General features: G+C 42.7%; 1 protein-coding gene across 2 annotated transcripts in view; it reads right to left on the bottom strand.

The window, feature by feature from the left end:
* The window catches only part of cntnap2a (contactin associated protein 2a), a 409,058-nt gene that overhangs the window by 207,151 nt on the left and 181,711 nt on the right, over window positions 1–20,196 (bottom strand). For both annotated transcript variants that reach the window (XM_086306026.1, XM_086306027.1), the window contains exon 3: window positions 14,986–15,179. In XM_086306026.1, the coding sequence (XP_086162152.1) occupies window positions 14,986–15,179 (194 nt within the window). The remainder of the gene's footprint in view (window positions 1–14,985; window positions 15,180–20,196) is intronic.

The raw sequence follows: 20,196 nt of genomic DNA, 5'->3' as shown, positions 1-20,196 counted from the left end.
GCTCATTTGAATGTTAATATATAACTTCTGGTGAAAATTTCAAACATATTTTTTACTTACACAAATTGACTTAAAAGATTCCCTGTTGATGGCGACTGCTTATTGTATTGCCATCTTCTATTTGTTTTCTCAAATCTAAATTTAACTCATTAACTTGCCTATTGGTCGTGAAGACTGAGGTGGCTCCAAGGCACTTGGCAACACCCAGTGAAATAAATACTAGGCTGACATGCAAAGAAAGGTAAGCAGGGAGAGAGAGAGAGAGAGAGAGAAAGAAAGAAAAAAAAGCGAGCGAGCGAGAGAATGTGTTCCACTGGTGCATAAATCCAGGTGCATGATTTATCAGTGCATGCTCTGCAGCTTTTGAAACTGAATTAGTCCCCACCACTGAGACACGGAGGCATCACCATTCATTTACCTGACGAGCCACAGTCTAGCAACTCCTCCCTCCTGAGAACACACACATTCGATCACAATTGGACAAAGGTAAGCGCATGAGCTCCACTCGAGCTCGAACACTAACACTTTCACATAAGCTCGCACGTGCTTGTTTCAACATCATTAGGTTCAGTTTTATATACAGCCTTTAGCACAGAGAGAGGAATAAAATGAGCCTCAGCTGTTCTGGCAAGAGCGAAGCATTACATTCGCAGTGTATTACAGCATCACATTTCCTGACACCTTTTTAGCAAGGCTTCAGCACAATTTCATCTGTAAATACCTGAGCAATGTGGCTGCGAATGGCACAGGCTGAGACACATGGTCGCAACATAATTAAGTTGTGTCGCCATTATTTACTTTAACCAAATCTATTTCATTGCTCTACATCCACGGAAGGCTATAGCAGTTGTTTTAGTTCAGCTAAAAGAAAGAAGTGTAAATCGTTGCTTTAGTTTATTTATGTTGACACTGACTAAGTTACACTGGAAATGTTATCCTGTACCTGGCGGGAAATTTTACGTAGTACCATCATTGAGGAATCTGATTTAAATGACCAGTATTAAGTGGACAAATCGAAAGTTTATTCTATCAGCTTATGGGTGAGAGAAGCCAGAGGATGCTTTTTTTAAGTGCAGCGCTTGTTAATGTTAAAACTACTGAATGCAAGGATTCTAAAAAAATACCTGTACAGTGTTTCTCTCTGTGTTTGTTACACACAAGAAGATCTGTAGCTACTATTAGGAAAAAATGTTTGTACTGCAATTTACCAGCCTTATTCCTCATGTCTCAATGACTAGTTGACAAGATACAAGATAATGTGCTTCCATGCACAAAGGCCCAGAATGTCTTTTGGGTTTTATTGCATTGCTTTCAAATATTCTTATCAATTTACAGTAAAAACATCTATTTCACAGCATGTACTTCGTTATTTTGTTCAGGCTAAACTGTGACGGCAATATCTCTATAAATGTTAGTAGTAGGCATCAGAATCAGAAAGGGGTTTATTGCCAAATGTTGAGCAGGTTTACAACATTAGGAAATTGCTGCGGTGCTTCAGTGCAAACATAGTGTCATAAATAGCACTTAAATAGTGTCATAAATAGCACTTAAATAGACATGAAAAAATAAAAGTAGGGATAAGAATTAAAAGTGCTACGTAGAAAGATATGTGCATGAGCTATACATGAGATATATACATGAGAATAAGAATTAAGAGTGCTACGTTGAAAGATATATACATGAGTGCAGGTGGTGATCAGTGCCAAACATGGAATGATGCAGTGACACAGCGTAGGGTCATGTGTTAGTGGCGGGTACAGTCATATGGTTATTGTTCATGTGTCCAACAGCAGAGGGGAAGAAACTGTTCTTATGGCGAGAGGTTCTGGTGCGAATGGACCGGAGCCTCCTGCCTGAGGGGAGCAGGTCAAACAGACTGTGTCCAGGGTGAGAAGGGTCAGCTGAGATCCGAGCTGCACGCCGCAATGTCCTGGAGGTGTACAGGTCCTGCAGAGATGGGAGTCTGCAGCCAATCACCTTCTCAGCAGAGCGCACAACACGCTGCAGTCTCTGTTTGTCCCTGATAGTGGCTCCAGCGTACCACACGGTGATGGAGGAGGTGAGGATGGACTCGATGATTGCAGTGTAGAACTGCATCATCGTCCGTGTTGGCAGGTTGAATTTCTTCAGCTGCCTCAGGAAGTACATCCTCTGCTGGGCTTTCTTGATGACGGAGGTGATGGTGGGCTCCCACTTCAGGTCCTGGGTGATGGTGGTACCCAGGAAGCGGAATGAGTCCACAGAGGTGATGGGGGTGTCAGTCAGGATGATGGGGGGGAGTGGGGCCGTGTGCTTCCTGAAGTCCACAATAATCTCCACTGTCTTCTGGGCATTCAGCACCAGGTTGTTGTGGCTGCACCAGGACACCAGACGTTCAACCTCCCTCCTGTAGGCAGACTCGTCCCCGTCAGAGATGAGTCCAATAACGGTGGTGTCATCTGCAAACTTGATTAGCTTGACAGACTGGTGGGTGGAGGTGCAGCAGTTGGTGTACAGGGAGAAGAGCAGAGGAGAAAGAACACAGCCCTGAGGGGAGCCGGTGCTGATGGTCCGGGAGTCCGAGACATTCTTTCCCAGCCTCACATGCTGCTTCCTGTCCGTCAGGAAGTCAGTGATCCACCGGCAGATGGGATCAGGCACATTCATCTGGGAAGTCCACAAACAGGATCCTGGCGTAGGTTCCTGGGGAGTCCAGATGCTGCAGGATGAAGTGTAGGGCCATGTTGATGGCGTCGTCTACAGACCTGTTGGCTCTATATGCAAACTGCAGGGGGTCCAGGAGGGGGGCCGTGAGGGTCCTGAGATGGGAGAGAACTAGGCGCTCAAAAGACTTCATGACCACAGATGTCAGAGCCACGGGTCTGTAGTCATTTAGTCCAGTGATCCTAGGTTTCTTGGGGACAGGGATTATGGTGGAGGACTTGAAGCAGGCAGGCACATGACATGCCTGCAGTGAGGAGTTGAAAATGCCAGAAAACACTGGGGCCAGCTCGTTTGCACAGTGTCTGAGGGTGGCAGGAGACACACCGTCTGGGCCGGGAGCTTTCCGAGCATTCAGGTTCTTAAACTGCTTCCTCACATCTGCTTCATGAATATGAAGAGTTGTGGTGGGAGGAGGTGGTGTGAAATCCTCTTTTGTGTGGGGTGAGGAGGGGGGTGTTGTAGGTGAAAGGTTTGAAGGTGGTGATGGCTCTATGGAGGGGGGAGAGGTGGGGGAATTAGTGTCCAAAGTGTCTCTATTGTTGGGGCCGTTGGAGGTGTGAAGGCTGCCTGATGGCTCGTCAAAACGGCAGTAGAAGTCGTTAAGGGTGTTGGCTAAGAGCAAGTCATCAGTGGAGTGGGGGGTTTTAGGCTTGTAGTTTGTGATATTCCTAAAACCTTTCCACACAGAGGCCAAGTCATTCTCTGAGATCTGCTGCTGCATCTTCTCAGAGTGCTGATGTTTAGCAATGTCCACTTCTTTAGTGAACCTGTACTTGGCCTCTCTGTAGCAGTCCCTGTCTCCGCTTCTGAACGCCTTTCTCTTTTCCAGCCACAGCTTTTTGAGTTTAGGAGTAAACCAGGGTTTGTCATTGTTATAACTCACCCTGGTGCGTGATGGCACAATGCTGTCCTCACAGAAGTGGATATAGGAGGTGACAGTGTCCGTAAACTCGTCCAAGCTGTTAGAAGCAGCCTTCATTGTGTCCCAGTCTGTAGACTCCAGACACGTGCGAAGCTCCTCCACAGCCTCGTTGCTCCACAGTTTTTTAGTCCTCACGACAGGTTTGGAGAGCTTCAGCCTCTGTCTGTACGCGGGGATTAGGTGGATCATGACGTGGTCAGAAAGTCCGAGTGAAGCGCGGGGCACCGCGCGATAGGCCCCGCTGATCGTGCTGTAACAGTGGTCTAATGTCCTCTCCTCTCTGGTCGGGCATTTAATATACTGCTTGTATTTGGGAAGCTCATGGCTCAGATTGGCTTTGTTAAAGTCCCCAAGAGCAATGATGAGAGAGTCCAGGAATGTCCGCTCCATGTGCAGTATCTGCTCCGCGAGTGCGCACTGAGCTGCCTGCGCATCTGCGTCTGGCGGGATGTAAATAGCGGCCAGGATGAATGAAGCAAACTCCCGCGGAGAATAAAACGGTTTGCAGTGGATAAAAAGATATTCCAGAGAGGAAGAGCAGTGCTGAGCAATCACTGTCACATCTGTGCACCAGCCACTATTGATGTAGAAGCAGAGACCTCCACCTTTGGACTTACCGGAGAGAGCGGCCTGCCGGTCCGCGCGCAGCAGATGGAAGCCCTCCAGCTTGAGCGCGCAGTCCGGGATGTTCTCACTGAGCCACGACTCCGTAAAACATAAGACACAGGAGGAGGCAAAGTCTCTGTTCATGCTTCTCATCAGGGCCAGTTCGTCAATCTTATTCCCGAGTGAGCGTACATTAGAAAGGAAGATCCCAGGAAGAGCAGTTCGCAGTCCGCGTCTCCTCAAACCCACGAGTGCGCCGGCTCGCTTCCCTCTCTTTCGGCGTCTCGCTTTCCTGGTCAGAGTCAGCAGTAAATCTGCCGCAGATGCGACAAATATTGGAAATAAATCCACAGGCGTTGTAGTCCTGTAGTTAAGGAGCTCTTCTCTGGTGTACGAGTATCCAGAGGAGTGCCCAGACACAGAAGAAATGCACAAAAACAAAACAAAAGTAACGCACTGAAGCACCAGGGCGACCATACGCGGCGCCATCTTGGTTCCAAGAGACTTCATGATTGTGTTAGCTACTTTCATCACCAATATTTACAGGTGTCTCCTTCTGGCTTACCTCAATTTTAACAGCCAGTGTCTGTTCTAATGTATTAAAGTACATCCTATGCTTCCAGTAATCTAACTTTACTTTCATATCAGGTTGAGGGGCTTTTTTCTGAACACTTCACAATAATACATTACAGAAAATAAACTGGTAATAAGAAGGATGTTTTGGGATGCTGAAACTTATGCCGTGTTTTAGAGCTGTTCAAAGACTAGACTATTTTTCACCAGTCCAGTGAGAAACTATTATTAACTTGTTCCCTTTTGATGCTGTATCAGCTTAAGATGAGGCTGCGGCTGTGCTAGTTTATTGGATACATACATTACTGTCAACTGACCTAGTGTACTTTCAGCTTCAAGCATCTCATCCACATGAATAAACAATCTGGCAATGTAGGAGAGGGCCTCCTGGTACTATCTGATAGAGACTAATGGCAAACGACATTATGGAGGAGAATTCTGACTTTAGAAATGTGTTAATTTATTTTTAATGTCTTGTCGTAATTCGGTACGCATTGCATTTTGATTTCTTGATTTCTTTCTTTTGGGATTACATGAAGAAAGTGTGATGCTGTAACTATGGAATAATAAAATCGATCTCCTACTCTTTGTTTTTCTGCAGGTTTCTAACGTAGCCAAGATATATCCATAACAGTACATCTTGTAACTGCTTCTAATCTCACAATTAGTTTTCAAATTTGTCTTTTCTTCTTTTTTATGGAGAAATATAAACAAGGACCCCCACTTTGCCTTTGCGTTTCTAGAGAAAGCCAAAAGAGGAACTGTGCTACTGTATGAGGAAGTCATACAATAAGAAGAATGTTGAGGTTGCTGCAGGACATGTATGAGGATAGCATGACAGTGGTAAGGAGTGCAGTTGGAGTGACAGATGAGTCTAAGGTGGGGGTGGGATTACATCAGGGATCGGCTCTGGGCCCTTTCTTGTTTGTGATGGTGATGGGCAGGTTAACAGATGAGGTCAGGCAGGACACTCCATGGACTATGATGTTCACAGACGACATTGTGATCTGTAGTGTGAATAAGGAGCAGGTGGAAGAGAGCCCGGAGAGGTGGAGGTATCCCCTGGAGAGAAGATGAATGAAAGTCAGCATAGGTAAGACAGAATACATGTGTGTGAATGAGAAGGAAGCAGGTGTAACAAGTCTAAATACTGGGGTCAACCATCCAAAGCAACAGAAGTGCACAAGAAACATGAAGAAGAGAGGTGCAGGCAGGGTGGAGCAGGTGTGACAAAAGGATAGCAGCAAGAGTGAAAGGGAAGGTTTACAAGATTGTAGTGAGACCTGCTATGATGTATGGTCTGGAGTTACTGGCACTGACAGAATGACACGAAGTGAAGATGAAGGTCACAGAGACGAATCTCTAAAGATTTCCACTGGGAGTGACCTGCATGGACAAGATTAGACATGAGTATATCAGTGGGACAGCTCACATTGAGCACTTTGGAGGCAAAGTTAAAGAGGCAAGGCTGAGATGTTTGGACATGTGCAGAGGAGAGACAGTGGATATACTGGACAAATGATTAAAGATAAAGCTTCTAGGCAAGAGGAAAAGAGGAACACTATAAAGAAGGTTCATCAGTGTAGTGAAGGAGAACATGAAGAGGTGTTGGTGTGGCTAGGGATAGGGTTAGATGGAGGCAGATGATGAAAAAAAGGCAGAAAAAGATATTTTTCTTTTGTTTTTCGTTGTTTAAAAATTGCTGTTATTCCTGGAGTTTAGATTCATAAACCAAAAGAAACTGCAAAAATAGAGATATTAAGCGAAAGGCAGTTTTGTATTAATAGTAGTAGTAATGGTTAATTATAAGCAGTTATAACCATAAGCAGCAATTTAAGCAGACAAAAAGCTTTTAATGAGTGATTAAAAAGAGTACACCATTACTAGATAATACACCCATAAAGCACTGTATGCATCACTGTATGCGTGTATATGTGTGTATTATCGTGTAAAAGTTCTGAAAAATTGAAATATAAATATTTCAAATATATGAAATGTAAATATAAATAATATAAAATAATAATATAAATTAATTGTAAATCCATTTACAATCACACAAATTGAGCACTTAGCTCAATACTCATGTGCTAGACCACTCACATCTTCAAGCTCATCTTTTCTTTTGAGCCAACCTATAAAAATATAAAGCTGTATCTTTCACAGGTGCTGCACTTTTGCTTCGGTAAAACATCTTCACAGGCAGACAATTTCTACAGGTCTCTCAAACACCAGCACAAGCACACACGTGCATACCTAAAAAAAAAAAATACTATGCTGCTTATGGTAATATTGTGCCAACTAAAGTCCAACAAAATAGTTTTGCCCTGTTGGGACAGTTTTTTTTATTTGAGTAATTCAGTAACTCATAAGCTCTTAGGGATTGTCTTCTACTTAGGCATTTGGTGCTTTAATTATTACAATCAGTCATCTGCGTCATTTGATTCCTTGGAAGTGCATTAGTGTGTTATTAAAAACACTGTTTTTCACACATCCAATACAGTTTTTTCCAGGCCTTTAGCAGTCATCCTTCTCAGTGAATTGCACACTCACGGCAGTTATATTGGAAGTGGCACACTTGCTTTAACTAAAAAGTTGTTCTCTTAGTTTGGCAGTGAAAGAGTTAAGTCATCAGCGTGGAGTAATAGCAGGTGGTGATTGGTGGCAAAAGGTTCTTGAATAGAACCTTCATACATAAAAGTGCAGGACAGGCAGTTTGCTCTCTGGGGATCACTGTGTGAGTCTCATCCAGTGGTGTATGGGATTGAGCCGAATGTGATTGAATGGGCTGAAACAGGGCTTGATGGTAGTTCTGTGTGTGTGTGTGTGTGTGTGTGTGTGTGTGTGTGTGTGTGTGTGTGTGTGTGTGTGTGTGTGTGTGAGAGTTGGCTTAAGCGACCTGCCACCCCCCACCTATCTCTTTGATCAATAGCACTGATTGCTCCGATATCATCACCACTTACACACAAACAGCCACATACTTCACAAAACAGGTCTAAACTTTTGCCCAGGCTTAATTATCAGCAGGGGTTAGTAGGAGTGCAAGTATGTCTGCATGTATGTGTGCATTCATTTGTGTAGATTCTGCAGCTCCTCGACATCTAAATAAGCCAAGAGGCAAAGAATCCATGTGCTCAGTTTTTCCTTGTAACTGCATGGGTTATTGATGGTATATGCCCAGTTCAAAATTATTGGCTCTGCATTTGTTTACATAAGCAATATTTTGAATTCCACTGGCAATAAATTAAAAAGCAATATTCATGTCATAAATTTTGGCAAAACAGAGGGGGGAAAAAAGTTGGCTATAGTTACAAAAACGCCAAAGAGATGAATGTGTTTTGGAGTATTTGCAGAAATATTAGAGGCAATGAATCAGGGTTAATAGCAGGAGAAAAATACTTCAGAATAAATAATAACTGGCAAACAATTACGATGCCGCAGACAAAAACAACAGCTTAATTTACTTTCAACTGTAAACGATTCGTATATGTCACGGCAACCAGTAAAAGCCATGATAGGCAAAAAAAGGATTACATTATCTACAGAGCTTAGTACCCGCAGCTGAAAAAAGGATAAGACATACTTTGTAATTTTATTAGTCTTACAGTAGCAAATCACAATAAACAACTTAGCTTAATAAATTGAGTACAATATCACAGTACAAAACAGCTCAAAAAGTTCTTCTGAATTCTATGTATGAATTCTTGTTCTAGCAATCAACTGCCTGTGTCCAAACTCTGATTCCCAGCCACCTGTACTCGACTTGGTTGTGCCAAGGCCTGCGAAGCTGGACACACCAGCCTGCTGTGTTAGGCCAGTTAAATAATTTCATTTTAGTAGAAGTTGCAGGATTCAAGTGAGTTAAAGCTAGAGTAGGAGCATTTGTCGGTGGTTCTTTGTGTCTGGGGGTGGGCGTCCGGGTACACACCGGCTCACTCCTTGGTGGCCGCTTGTCGGGGCCTGGGGCCTGGGGCTCGCTCGGGCCCCTTTGGAGGTGGGGTGCCCCCGGCCTCTCGGCCTAGGGCTCGGTCACTCAGGCGCAGCTGGGGGCCGGCGGAGCTCACGGGCGCGTCACTGCAACTCCCCCTGCTGCTGGGCGAGCCCTCATCTGGGACTCTCCTCAGCTCTTACTGGGACAGTGGCGCGGCTGCCCCTCTGTTGGTCTTCCATGGTCTCTTGTGTTCTGGGGGCCTCTGGATGTCTGGAGTTTTGATCTCCTCCATACCCGCTTCACACCCTGGAGGACGGGGCTGTGGCCCCCCCACACTCCCTAGCAGATCATTACATGGAGAAACCTTTGGAATGCAAGCATGCTGATCCACACAGGTATGCACACATGGGTATTCACAGACGCGGACTAAAGCTTTCTTGGCTGCTGCCTCAAAGCACACTGTGCGCTGTCTATCTTGCGTGCTGCACAATATCGTTTATTACTTAGTAAATACTGATATCTATGACTAGCTAGTTTATTGTGATGGTGCTTTGTTTTCTCTATTATTATGTTGCTCTTTGTTGTTTGCTGTCTCCTCTGTTTGTTTTTGTTTGTTTGTTTTTTTTTTTTTCTCCATACAGGTGACCCAGGAGTTTTTTTTTTTTTTTTCTCTCTCTTCCCCCCCCTTCTCACCGTCTCTTCTCCCCTTTGGTTTTCTTTCTTTCTCTCCCCCTCTCTCTCTCATTCATTCCCCCTGTCCTATTTATTAAAAAAAAAAAAAAAAAAAAAAAAAAAAAAAAAAGACAAAGGATGAACTGAAGCTCTGCCATCACGTAATGTCGCATACTGCTGTTTCTGATGTCATTTAAAAAAAAAAAAAAAAAAAAAAATAGAGTAGGAGCATTTACACAGCATTCACTCACCCATCCAAATCGTGGAATCAAGGTGTTCTAATCACTTCCAGGGTCACATGTGTGTAAAATCGAGCATGTAGGCATGCAGGCATCTTCTACAAACATTTGTGAAAGAACAGGTCACTCTCAGGAGCTCAGTGGATTCCACCATTGTACCCTGATAAGATGCCAGCGTGCAGCAAGTCCAGTCATGAAACTTACTTGTTACTAAATATTCCACTGTCAACTGTTGGTGGTAATATAACAAAGTAGAAGCAATTGGGAATGGTAAATGGCCTGTATTTGTATAGCAGTTTAATTAGTCCCTATGGACCCCAAAGCGCTTTACACTACATTCAGTCATCCACCCATTCACACACTGGTGATGGCAAGCTACATTGTAGCCACAGCTGCCCTGGGGCGCACTGACAAAGGGGGGGCTGCCGGACACTGGCGCCACCGGGCCCTCTGACCACCACCAATAGGCAACGGGTGAAGTGTCTTGCCCAAGGACACAACCACCGAGACTGCCGGAGCCGGGGCTCGAACCGGCAACCTTCCAAATACAAGAGGAACTGCCAACTCTTGAGCCACAATCGGCCAATGATGGCAACTAAGGGGATACGCTACGTAAAATCTCACTGCAGGGTCAGTGGATGGTGAGGGTTTCCATGGATGAGTACCTGCTTCCAAGTCTTACATTAACAAACTCAATGTAAAGCATTGGATGCAGAATTGTGAAGCACCAGACCACGGTTCTCCAGAGCAGTGAAGACGTGTTCTCTAAAGTGATGAATCGCGCTTCTCTGTGTGCCAATCCGATGGACGAGTCTGGGTTTGCTGGTTCAAAGACATTCCAAACTTTGTGGGAACAGTTTTGGATGGCACTGTCCTGTTCAAACATGACAAACATTACCAGTGCTTAAAGCAAGGTCCATAAATAAATGAGAGTTTGGTGTGGAAGAACTTGACTGGCCTGTGCAGAGTCCTCACCACAACCCGAACATCTTCAGGATGAATTAGAACAGAGCCTTCGAGCCAGGCCTTCTCATCCAACATCAGTGCCTGACTTCACAAATGCACATCTGTATCATCAAAAATTCCCATACATGATCTGAAACCCTGTAGAAACCTGTCTTCTCAGAAGAGTTGTAGTTGTTATAGTTGCTGTTAACGGTTCAGATTAAGAATGAGAAGTCATTTAAGTTTTTATGTGAAGGCAGATGAGCAAATACTTACAGCAATAGAGTGTACTTATTTGGCCTTTGATTAATCATTATTAATTATGTTTACCACAACTATATTGCCTTTTTCTTATTTTCTTCCTTCCTTTTTTCACTCCCAGAAGGAGAACTCCTCTTTATTGTTTCATTGAGTATTTAATTCTGTTCTGTCCTCATTCATTGTCTCTCATTGTTTAGAGTCATTCATGCCATTTCCAAACTAATGAGTGAAGTCAGGTGGAGTACTTTAGAGAGGTCATGCCTCGCATACTGTTAATGCAAACGTTGCACATCGCCACTACAGTAGTGTAACGTTTGTCAGGGTGCAGGGGCTCCCCCACTGGCCTGGTTACCTGCCTTGTCTGTTGGCAAACCACACCTCTACATGGGCGCAGACTCACAGAGTGAAAACTAGGGGTTTTTAGCACAACCAAGATTAACTAACAAAATTCATTGGATCTCCTTTTAGCCACCTTTTGTTTGATTGAAAAGGTTGTTTGTTATGTTGTCCCATCATCAGAGATAGAAGAAAGATTGGAAGCCCAGGCTTTATTTCGGGAGGAAGGGTGCACACTCAGTGAAAAAGTACTTGGTTCTGAATTAGGTCTGTCAGGAAGAATCTGTGTGAGTCATGGCTTATACAGTAGATGGTTGACTTCATGATGAGACTCTACAGTGTTTCAGTGTGTGCAAAGAATTGGTACCAAACTCAACAAGATAAGTTGGTGAGAGTGCATTTACTGAACTCTAGATACCTGTAAGACCAGAAGTAGGGAAGTAAATGTACATCTTCATGTACAGCAATAAAACTTTTGAATATCTAATAATTAAATAGGAGAAAATGAGGAAATGACATCGGTAATGAATGTTTCTATATATGAACAAATTTTTTTTTTGCATACATGACTGTATTTACATATGTAATTAAAAAATATTTAAAATAAAATAAATAAAATAAAATTGCCTGAAAACTAACACTCTTAATGGAAATTGTTATCATCTAAACCAGTTATGGCTTTAAATAGTCACAGATGAATAGTTCTTACTCCCACCTGATGCTGGGTCAGGTCCTGCGTTACAGCACTGCAATGCACTGAGAACATTTTTAGTGCATTCGTGTGTGTGTGTGTGTGTGTGTGTGTGTGTAATGAAATCAAGTAGATTTTAATTAAAATGCCCTCACTATCTTATATAGATGTCAGGACAGTATTGCTGTCACTGGCATATTTTATTGTGTCTTTATGTCATATAATCAATCCAAAACTGAAGAAAGCATCTTTCGTCTAAAAATAATGAACACTTGTATGTCTGCGGTTTGAGTTTACATGTTCAGCCATTCAAAAGGATTCTGATAGAGAAGACAGAAATGTAACCGTGCAAGTTAACAGTGGTTCAAACATGAATGCCGCAGCACACTGCACACATTTTAAACATAGTAGTTGAATTTGATATTTAATGTCCGGTTCTGTGACAGAGTTGTGGTGTTTAAATTGGTGATAAAAAATGTGTCTGCAGAACAGAAATCTCACTATGAAATTTTGTCATCTGTGTATTAAGTTTTTCTGAATTGATCTGGCATTATTCTCACAGCAGAAAAGTCATTCTCACCACTCTTAATACAGTTCACAAAACATTTAAGCCATTTTTCATTACACGTTTACTTCAACCCTGTGATGAATGAATAAGAACCTTTCACCACACTTTAAAAGCATCATAATCTTACTGACTTTGGAAGGAGTTTTGCAAAATTAAAATGTGAAATATTTTGTTTGAAACTTCACAAAATTCCCGAAATGCAGAAAAGCACAATTATATTTGTGAAACTTTACTGTATGCATCAGGAAACAGACACAGGAAGTATATACAATCTGAGAACATAGGACCGACTGCTGTATACTCCAGCAAAGTCACGCTACATACATTCAGCAACTACTTTATTAGTAAGGCTGTTCTACTGCCAGACAACTTTGAGCTGATAGGAAGGTAACAGCAATGCAAACTCATTTAATCACTCCCTTTAATATCCTTTAATCTCAAATAAAAAGTAAAAAATCCTTCAAAGCATTCCTGATGGTTTTGTGTATTTTGTTAAAAAAAAAACCCATCTGCAGTGTTTTCAAAAGCAAAAACAAAAGATCTGATCATTTCAAATGCCTCAAACATTATTTAAAGTTAACATGTAAAAGCTGCTGTGATAAAGCTTATTATTTAAGGCACTACATCGCACAGTAGCAGTAATTTACATGACAAGCTTTTACAGATTCACTGGGGAAAAGACAAAACAAGCAAAGCAAATACATATCCTTTCCAACTCTACTATTAAGATTAACATAAAAAAGTCTCCTCCCCTGCATTTCAAGGTTTTAGATTTCTGCTGTCTAGTTTGGTGTATCAGCATTATTCACGACAGGCCTGTCCTTTTGTCTCCCATCTGTTATCACCTGTAGCCTTTCGCAAAGCAGCAACAGTGAACAGTGAAGGCCATTAACCTATTAGCTGATCACAAACTGTCAGGTGCCCCACTCAAGTCCTTGCTAACAATTCATTGATGGAAATGTGTTGTTTTGGCACAAGAGACACAGAAAATAAAGCCAAAGAAAAATAAACCACATCCATACTGTTAGGGAAACATTGAATGCAAACGGCTCATTTTGGAAAGATGTTCTTATGTCATATCTTTCCTCTAAGACCCAGTAAATCTTCAATTAGATGAGCCACAGTCATATTACATTTGGTTTAAACTGAGGGAATAAAATTTCCTTGTGCTTTGAAGTGATACTTAAGATTTTTCATCCTAAACAAGGTTTTCTGCTTTTTCTATGCACGTAGGTAAAGAAGAGGATTTTGCACTTAAGTAAGGAACATTGAAGCTTGCTGTATGTATAATTTTATTTTTTAATTATGGAGTGTTTATTGAACCTTCTGACAAATTAAAATAAATACAAATAAATGTAAATAAATGTGTATATATGAGTTTTAATCTGGCATTTTTGAGCATTTTATTGCTCACAGTAGCACTGCATGTATCTGACTGTATATATGACGCTAGTCACACTGACGATACAGAGGTCTTTAAAACAACAATATCAAATATGATACACTTGGCATTACAAGGTTAACAAGACATTTAGTGAATGCTAAGTTAGGAACAGAGCTTGACAGCTGATTTAAATTAAAAAAAAACATTTTAAAGAGAAAGCTTGTAAAAGCATCAGTGTAAATCTTTGTAAGTTTATTTTAGATAAACCAAATTTATCCAATTTAGAATAGAAGAGAATGTCAAAATCAGCATTTCTTCTGATAGTTTAGTAACCACGTTGACATATGTACATGTCAAATTGCATTACAGCTAACTCCAGCCTCAAAAATCTACCTAAACATTTGCCAGCATTGTTCTGTGAATGCTCTTAAATGTATTTGCAGGGCTTTCCTTTAAATTGAATATAATTAATATAATTGAATTGAATTAATATAAAATTATTTCTTAAGGAATCTTAAGAAGGAGTGTGAATTTTGGTGTAAATGACCAAAAAATTCAGTTCCATTATTTATCAGCAGTAAGTTTAGTTTCAGATAATCAATTGTTTCAGAGATTTTAGTAGTAAGCCCTATTCAAGTGCACAGCTAAATGTTATCTGTATAAGGATGAAAACAACATAATTAAAAACAATACTAGCAAAAAAGACAATAAAATAGTCTCTAAGACAGAGTCCTGGGGTACTCCACAATAAAAAAAAATATTTATAAACAAAACTGCCCTTTTTTTAGTTTCTAGTTTGATGGTGTTACTGAAATTCCAACCCAATTTGGCAATATACCATCAAGACTTGAGAATAGACTTAGCAATATTTGGATTAATGAAATGCCATCATTTGTTTCAAGAGCAAGTCATTTACTCTACTTTAAATAGCTGTCCCAGTGTGCGATGGTGTAGAAAAGAACTGAATTAAACTGCTAGAACTCTCACATATTTGAAATTAAGGTAAATTAAGGTGATTGGGAAGTAATCCAAAACAGATGAGATGCTTTAGAAGCAAGTGTGGGCCACAGGATGTGAACATTTTAATAGTCTTATAGTTTGCACCTGTGCATTTGACACACACGCATAACAGCCACACAAATTACTGGTCCACTCACCCAAATGTTGCCATCTTGATGATAAGGTTTCCAGTTCCTTCCTGTGTCACTGTAGAGAAGGCGATACTGCGTCGTCCAATCAGAGCTGCTGTAGCGACCCTGTGTTGCTATGGCGCTCACCTGCTTTCTTGAACCGAGGTCCACCTGTAGCCACTGGTAATGGTCACTGTCTAGAGGTGACCATCCACCGGCTCCTGCAAAGTCAGTAATTATTCATAATGAGTAGGACATCAAAGGTCAGTTTTCCCCAAATAGTTTATATAATTTTAGCAGTATGATAAAAAATTATACAAAAGTGAGGTGCAATTGTATCTTATTGGCAAAGACTTCTGTTAGAGCAGAATCCAAGACAGGTAAAGAAACTCACCGTACTCCAATAATGACATTTTGCAAAAAGCATTAATCGTTACAAGGTTAGTCGATCCTATTATTAATGGTCAGTGTCCACCAGAGTGTAGCCCAGAAATTTGCTCCTAGCAAGCACCAGTGTAGAAGTAATAATTTATTAAATGCTTTGCATACAGGGAGAGAGCCTTCTGACAATAAAGATGTTTCACAAGAATGAGGAGAATACGCTCCCTGTTATGATTATTAGAATTATATGTTCTCCAATATAGAAGATGCCTCAGCTTCAAGAGGAAGGTCATTAGTATTTATGAGGTTTCAAGAAGGATTCGTTTTTAATGCCAGTAGCTGAGACATAAAGACACTTTTGAAATGCTCGAGCATCACTTTCATCCATTTCATTCTTGAAATCATCACTTTTCAACAACAAAATACAATTAAATTGGAAGAACACTATCTTTTCATCCCAAAATACAACAACAGCCTGTACAAACGGAATGAGACTATAAGCCTATAAGTCAAATTGCAAGTGCTGTCATGTAACCCATTTCGTCTTGACACCTACATATGGTTATGTCTCCGTTCATTTTCAGCTAAGCTTTTGTTTGATATGTGCATCCTTGAGTGCAGATTAAAGTGGAATTACCCCCCTGGTGGAGCATGGATTTTGATTTTCACTGTACACAGTTCAGTTAGAATAAATACAAAGTAATTTTTTCGGTTATTTTCAAAGTGGGCATTGGGCCTGAGGGAAATTACTTGCTCAAAAGTACAGAGTAATTGTTTGACCTCTTCTTTACTGTTTTGAATAGATTAGAAGACCATCAAATATGCTTGGAAAGCCATCGTAACTTAAAAGGGTTAAAGGTTATGATCTCCGGGGCTAGATGCACTATTGTGGAAAAATCTTCTTCCAAAAGTGATGTATTGCTTTAATGAGTATCTGAAAATGAGTATCTCTGAGAACAACGAGGGCGAGTGTTTCAGTGCCACTTTCCTATGACTATAGTGAAGACTGATGGGGTAGATGGCTGTGTTTTGTTTCCTAATCCCCTCAGTGGCAGTCGACGTCCTTGCGATAGCCTAAAAACTCATTGCTCTGTCTTCATTGCCAGCTAAACTCTCATGTGTCCCCTAAAACTTGTCCCCTTTTCACCCCTCCAGTTGTCTACCCGGGAAAGGCCAAACTCCCCTGGACCTTGCAGGTTAAATGAACCTCAGGGTAAATGGTCCAGAAACAAAAGAGCAAGGCAACTGCAAGATGCAAGGGAACAAAAAATGATGACACTGACCTAATTTTCATTTGCCGTTATAATAAAAGCCAGAGATAAGAAGAAAAAACAAAACAAAATATGGCATAAATGTCAACATTACAGTGTGTCTTTCCTACTATTAGAATTGTAAAATACCAAAAAGAAAGCACAAAGGGGTGCATAAAACAGATGTGTGGAGAAGTAGATACTTTTTCCCTGGACTTGTCCACAAGACAGCTCACAAAGCTTGCTTGTGGATAGACTCTGAACTGGCTATGTCAGTTCTTTCATTCTTCTAGACTCACTTGTCTAAAGGACACACATGCAGATAAGATAGTGTTGGAGAGTGACAGATGTTGTTTTGGGTTTTTTTTCCAAGTGAAAACTGAAATGTGTGGACAAAGTGAGGGCAGGGGAAAAGGGTAAGACCACAAAGGCACAGGAGAGTGGGAGAAGAGCGCTAAGTGAAGTGGAAGAAGAATGAGAGATGATAGTCATATGATAAAATAGAGGGTGAGGCAGTTTGCAATTTACCCTACTGACAAAAATCCTATACCTTATCCAATTACAGAGCCATTACACTCCGGCCCCGGACCTGACAGATAACCAAGCCCATATCAGTGGAAACGTCAATACCTCAAAAACCCGTTGCAGCAAAGCCATTCCCGTGGAGGGATAAAACACTATCAAAAAAGAGAAGGGTAGGGGGGAGAAAGGAAAGGTGAGAAATTGGGTTTGGGAGGGGCAGAGCGGTGGTGATAAGTAAACAGACAGCAGAAAATAAAGATTAAGAACGCAAGCTGAGCGGACAATGACCAAGGCAGTGTGATACTTTGAACAAGATAGGAGGATGGGGTGTCGGAAAGAGTGACGAGAAGGTGTGCGCCGTGGGCTGGTGACAAGAGAAGGGAGAGGGTAGAAAAATGGAAACAAGGAAGATGGATGAGACGAGGAGTAAAGCGAGTAATAAGAGAGGCTTTTATGGCTCTGATGGAAGACAGAGATGAGATGTGTGAAGATGGACTGGAAAAAAAGGTAAAATGCATTTATGTTAAAGAAGGAGATAGACATGACCAAAAGCAAAAATAACAAAGGAGAGGAAAGTTTGGTTAAAAACACAACAAAACAACAAAAAAACCCACGATTTTATTTCTCTTTCTCCATTCTTTAGAATATTGCCAGTAATATTTTCAGATTCTCCTTTTGCCTGAGTGCACAGTTTCTACTGGTAGCCGATGAATAACACAAAGCAAAGAAGTTAGCAATTTTTCACACATTGTTCTAGGCGAATTAATTGGTCATTGCTGGGTACTGAGAATTGCAGGGGCTGAATTTTAAATCTCTAATTTTAAGTGTCAGGGTGTTGTGAGCTACATAATTAAACCAGGAGTTTATTTAAATTTTTCAACAGCTTCCAGGTAGTTCCACTTCATTCATATTTGTTTAGTGATTCAAGTAGTTTTGGGGCATTATGTTATTTTCATTGAATGATTGATTGATTTTACAAAATCACTTGAAGCTAGACTTCTCTTATGTTAGTTTCAGTGTAGCTTTAACTCTTCTTCAAGTTTGAAGTAGTTTCAGTTGCTTTCACAGTAGTATCGGTTGTTGTCAACTAGGGCTGCCACGATTAGTCGACTAGTCACGATTACGTCGACTATTAAAATCGTCGACGACTGAATGAATAGTCGACACGTCGTTTGAAGCTTTGTAAGATCCCGAAAGACGCAGGAATAAGTAGTAGGATTTAAGAGTGTAATAACGGACTGAAACAGAAGATGGCAGCACTGCATGTACAAGGATGTCCCAGAATTCATAGCGTGGCCCAGCGCGGCCGTGCTCAGTTTCCAACAATGGCGGCTGCTAGTTAGTTTTAATATTACTGGGTCACAAAATCAACGTTTAACATATTTTCAGGCGGGAATGTAGCTGTGTAAACTTCAAATATCTGCTCAGTTTATCAAGACACCACATATTTTCAAAAGCGCTCCGACGTTTTCGGAGACGTCTGTTACCCACTAGCTCGATTGCTAGCCGGGGGCTAGGCTCACTAGACCCGGTTAGAACACCGGACTCCTGGAAATCGTTTTCAAACCCACCGCCATCTTTTGCTACTCAGGTTAAACATGATATATATTCACTTAGATAACTTAAAAATGTTATTGTTTGGCTTTTTTTCAGTATTTTATTTGTTCCTGAGTGAATCGGTTTGGCTGAGATTAAAGTTATAGTTTTTACACAGCTGAATAAATGTCAAGCAGACAACTGATTATCAGAAGTGTGAGATGGTGGGGTGGGTGCAGTTTTCTCTGTGGTGGGGTTGGGTGGACTGTCCTGGGCTCTGTGGGGCCGGGAGGCGCTGCTGCGCTGGGCCCCGGTCTGGATGGGCCTGGGCCCCCTTTCCCTGGTGGGTCGCGGAGTATGGGGGTGCCTACTGTGGTCAGCGGGGGAGCTGGCCCCAGGGAGGGGTCACTTGGCCCTCCCTTCCTTCCCTCCCCATCTCCAGCTGCCTCCCTCTTCCCGCTCCATCACAACCACCCACACATGCAGGACCTTGGAGTAGGGGTATGTCACCAGGGTGCAGAGGAGGCCACCCCCCCCGTCCCCTTCTGGCTGCCCCTGCCTCAATTTTATCCCACAACTTAGACATTCACATTACTCACACTCTCATTACACATACATATAGGATCTTGGGGGTGGGCACGATACACGGGATCCAAAGTACCATCAGGGTGTACACCCCACCCCTGGCGTCGTTGCCCACCTCTCAATGTTAAATACACGTAGACATTGAGGGCCAGCAGGAGGGACCATGCGCTTACCTGCTGCTCTCTGGCAGGTAGCTTCATGCCCTCCTGGGTTTTAAATGCACCTTAGAACACACATGCATCAACACTACAATGAGCAGGTGGAGGGAGGTTTGGAGTCTTCTCTCACCCCCATTCTCTGCGACCTGCTGGAGCGGGGGGGCTAGGAGGAGGAGTTGGCCGTCCGACTGCGGTCTGGAGTGTGGGGCCTCCCTGCTGCTGCGGAGTCGGGGCGGTCTGCCTCCCCCCACCGCAGGGAAAAGGGTAACACCACCTGGGTCTGGGTGCAGTTCCCCCCCCTCCAGGGGCAAGGGTACCTAGACCCGGGGCTTAGAGTACGCTTGGGGAGTGTGATCGTGTGTACAGCGTCTCTTTATGTCTGTCTCCACGTTGGTTGAGTGTGGAGTAAGTGTATATGAGAGCATGAGGGTGGGAATGGATGTTTGTATCTGTGTGTGCCTGTATGTCTGTGTCTATATGTCAGGTTGGGTGTCAGGCGCCACCTCTCTGGGGACATCTTAGGCCCTCCAAGGTTTGGAGGCCTATCTCCCCCTACCACCACTTCCCCTGCCAGTGGCGGACTCCCTCAGACGTCGGTGCGTTGGTGGTTCTTTGTGTCCGGGGGTGGGCGTCCAGGTACACACCGGCTCACTCCTTGGCGGCCGCTTATCGGGGCCTGGAGCCTGGGGCTTGCTCGGGCCACTTCGGAGGTGGGGTGCCCCCGGCCTCTCGGCCTGGGGCTCGGTCACTCAGGCACGGCTGGCTGCCGGCGGAGCTCACGGGCGCGTCACTGCAACTCCCCCTGG

Source organism: Aulonocara sp. 'chitande type north' Nkhata Bay, linkage group LG9 (assembly GCF_057382095.1).
Source record: "Aulonocara sp. 'chitande type north' Nkhata Bay isolate Kocher_YH1m ecotype deep benthic linkage group LG9, A_spYH_male_GT1.1, whole genome shotgun sequence".
NCBI lineage: Eukaryota > Metazoa > Chordata > Actinopteri > Cichliformes > Cichlidae > Aulonocara > Aulonocara sp. 'chitande type north' Nkhata Bay.
Note: the sequence above shows the minus strand (reverse complement) of the source record. Positions and strands in the feature narration are given on the sequence as shown.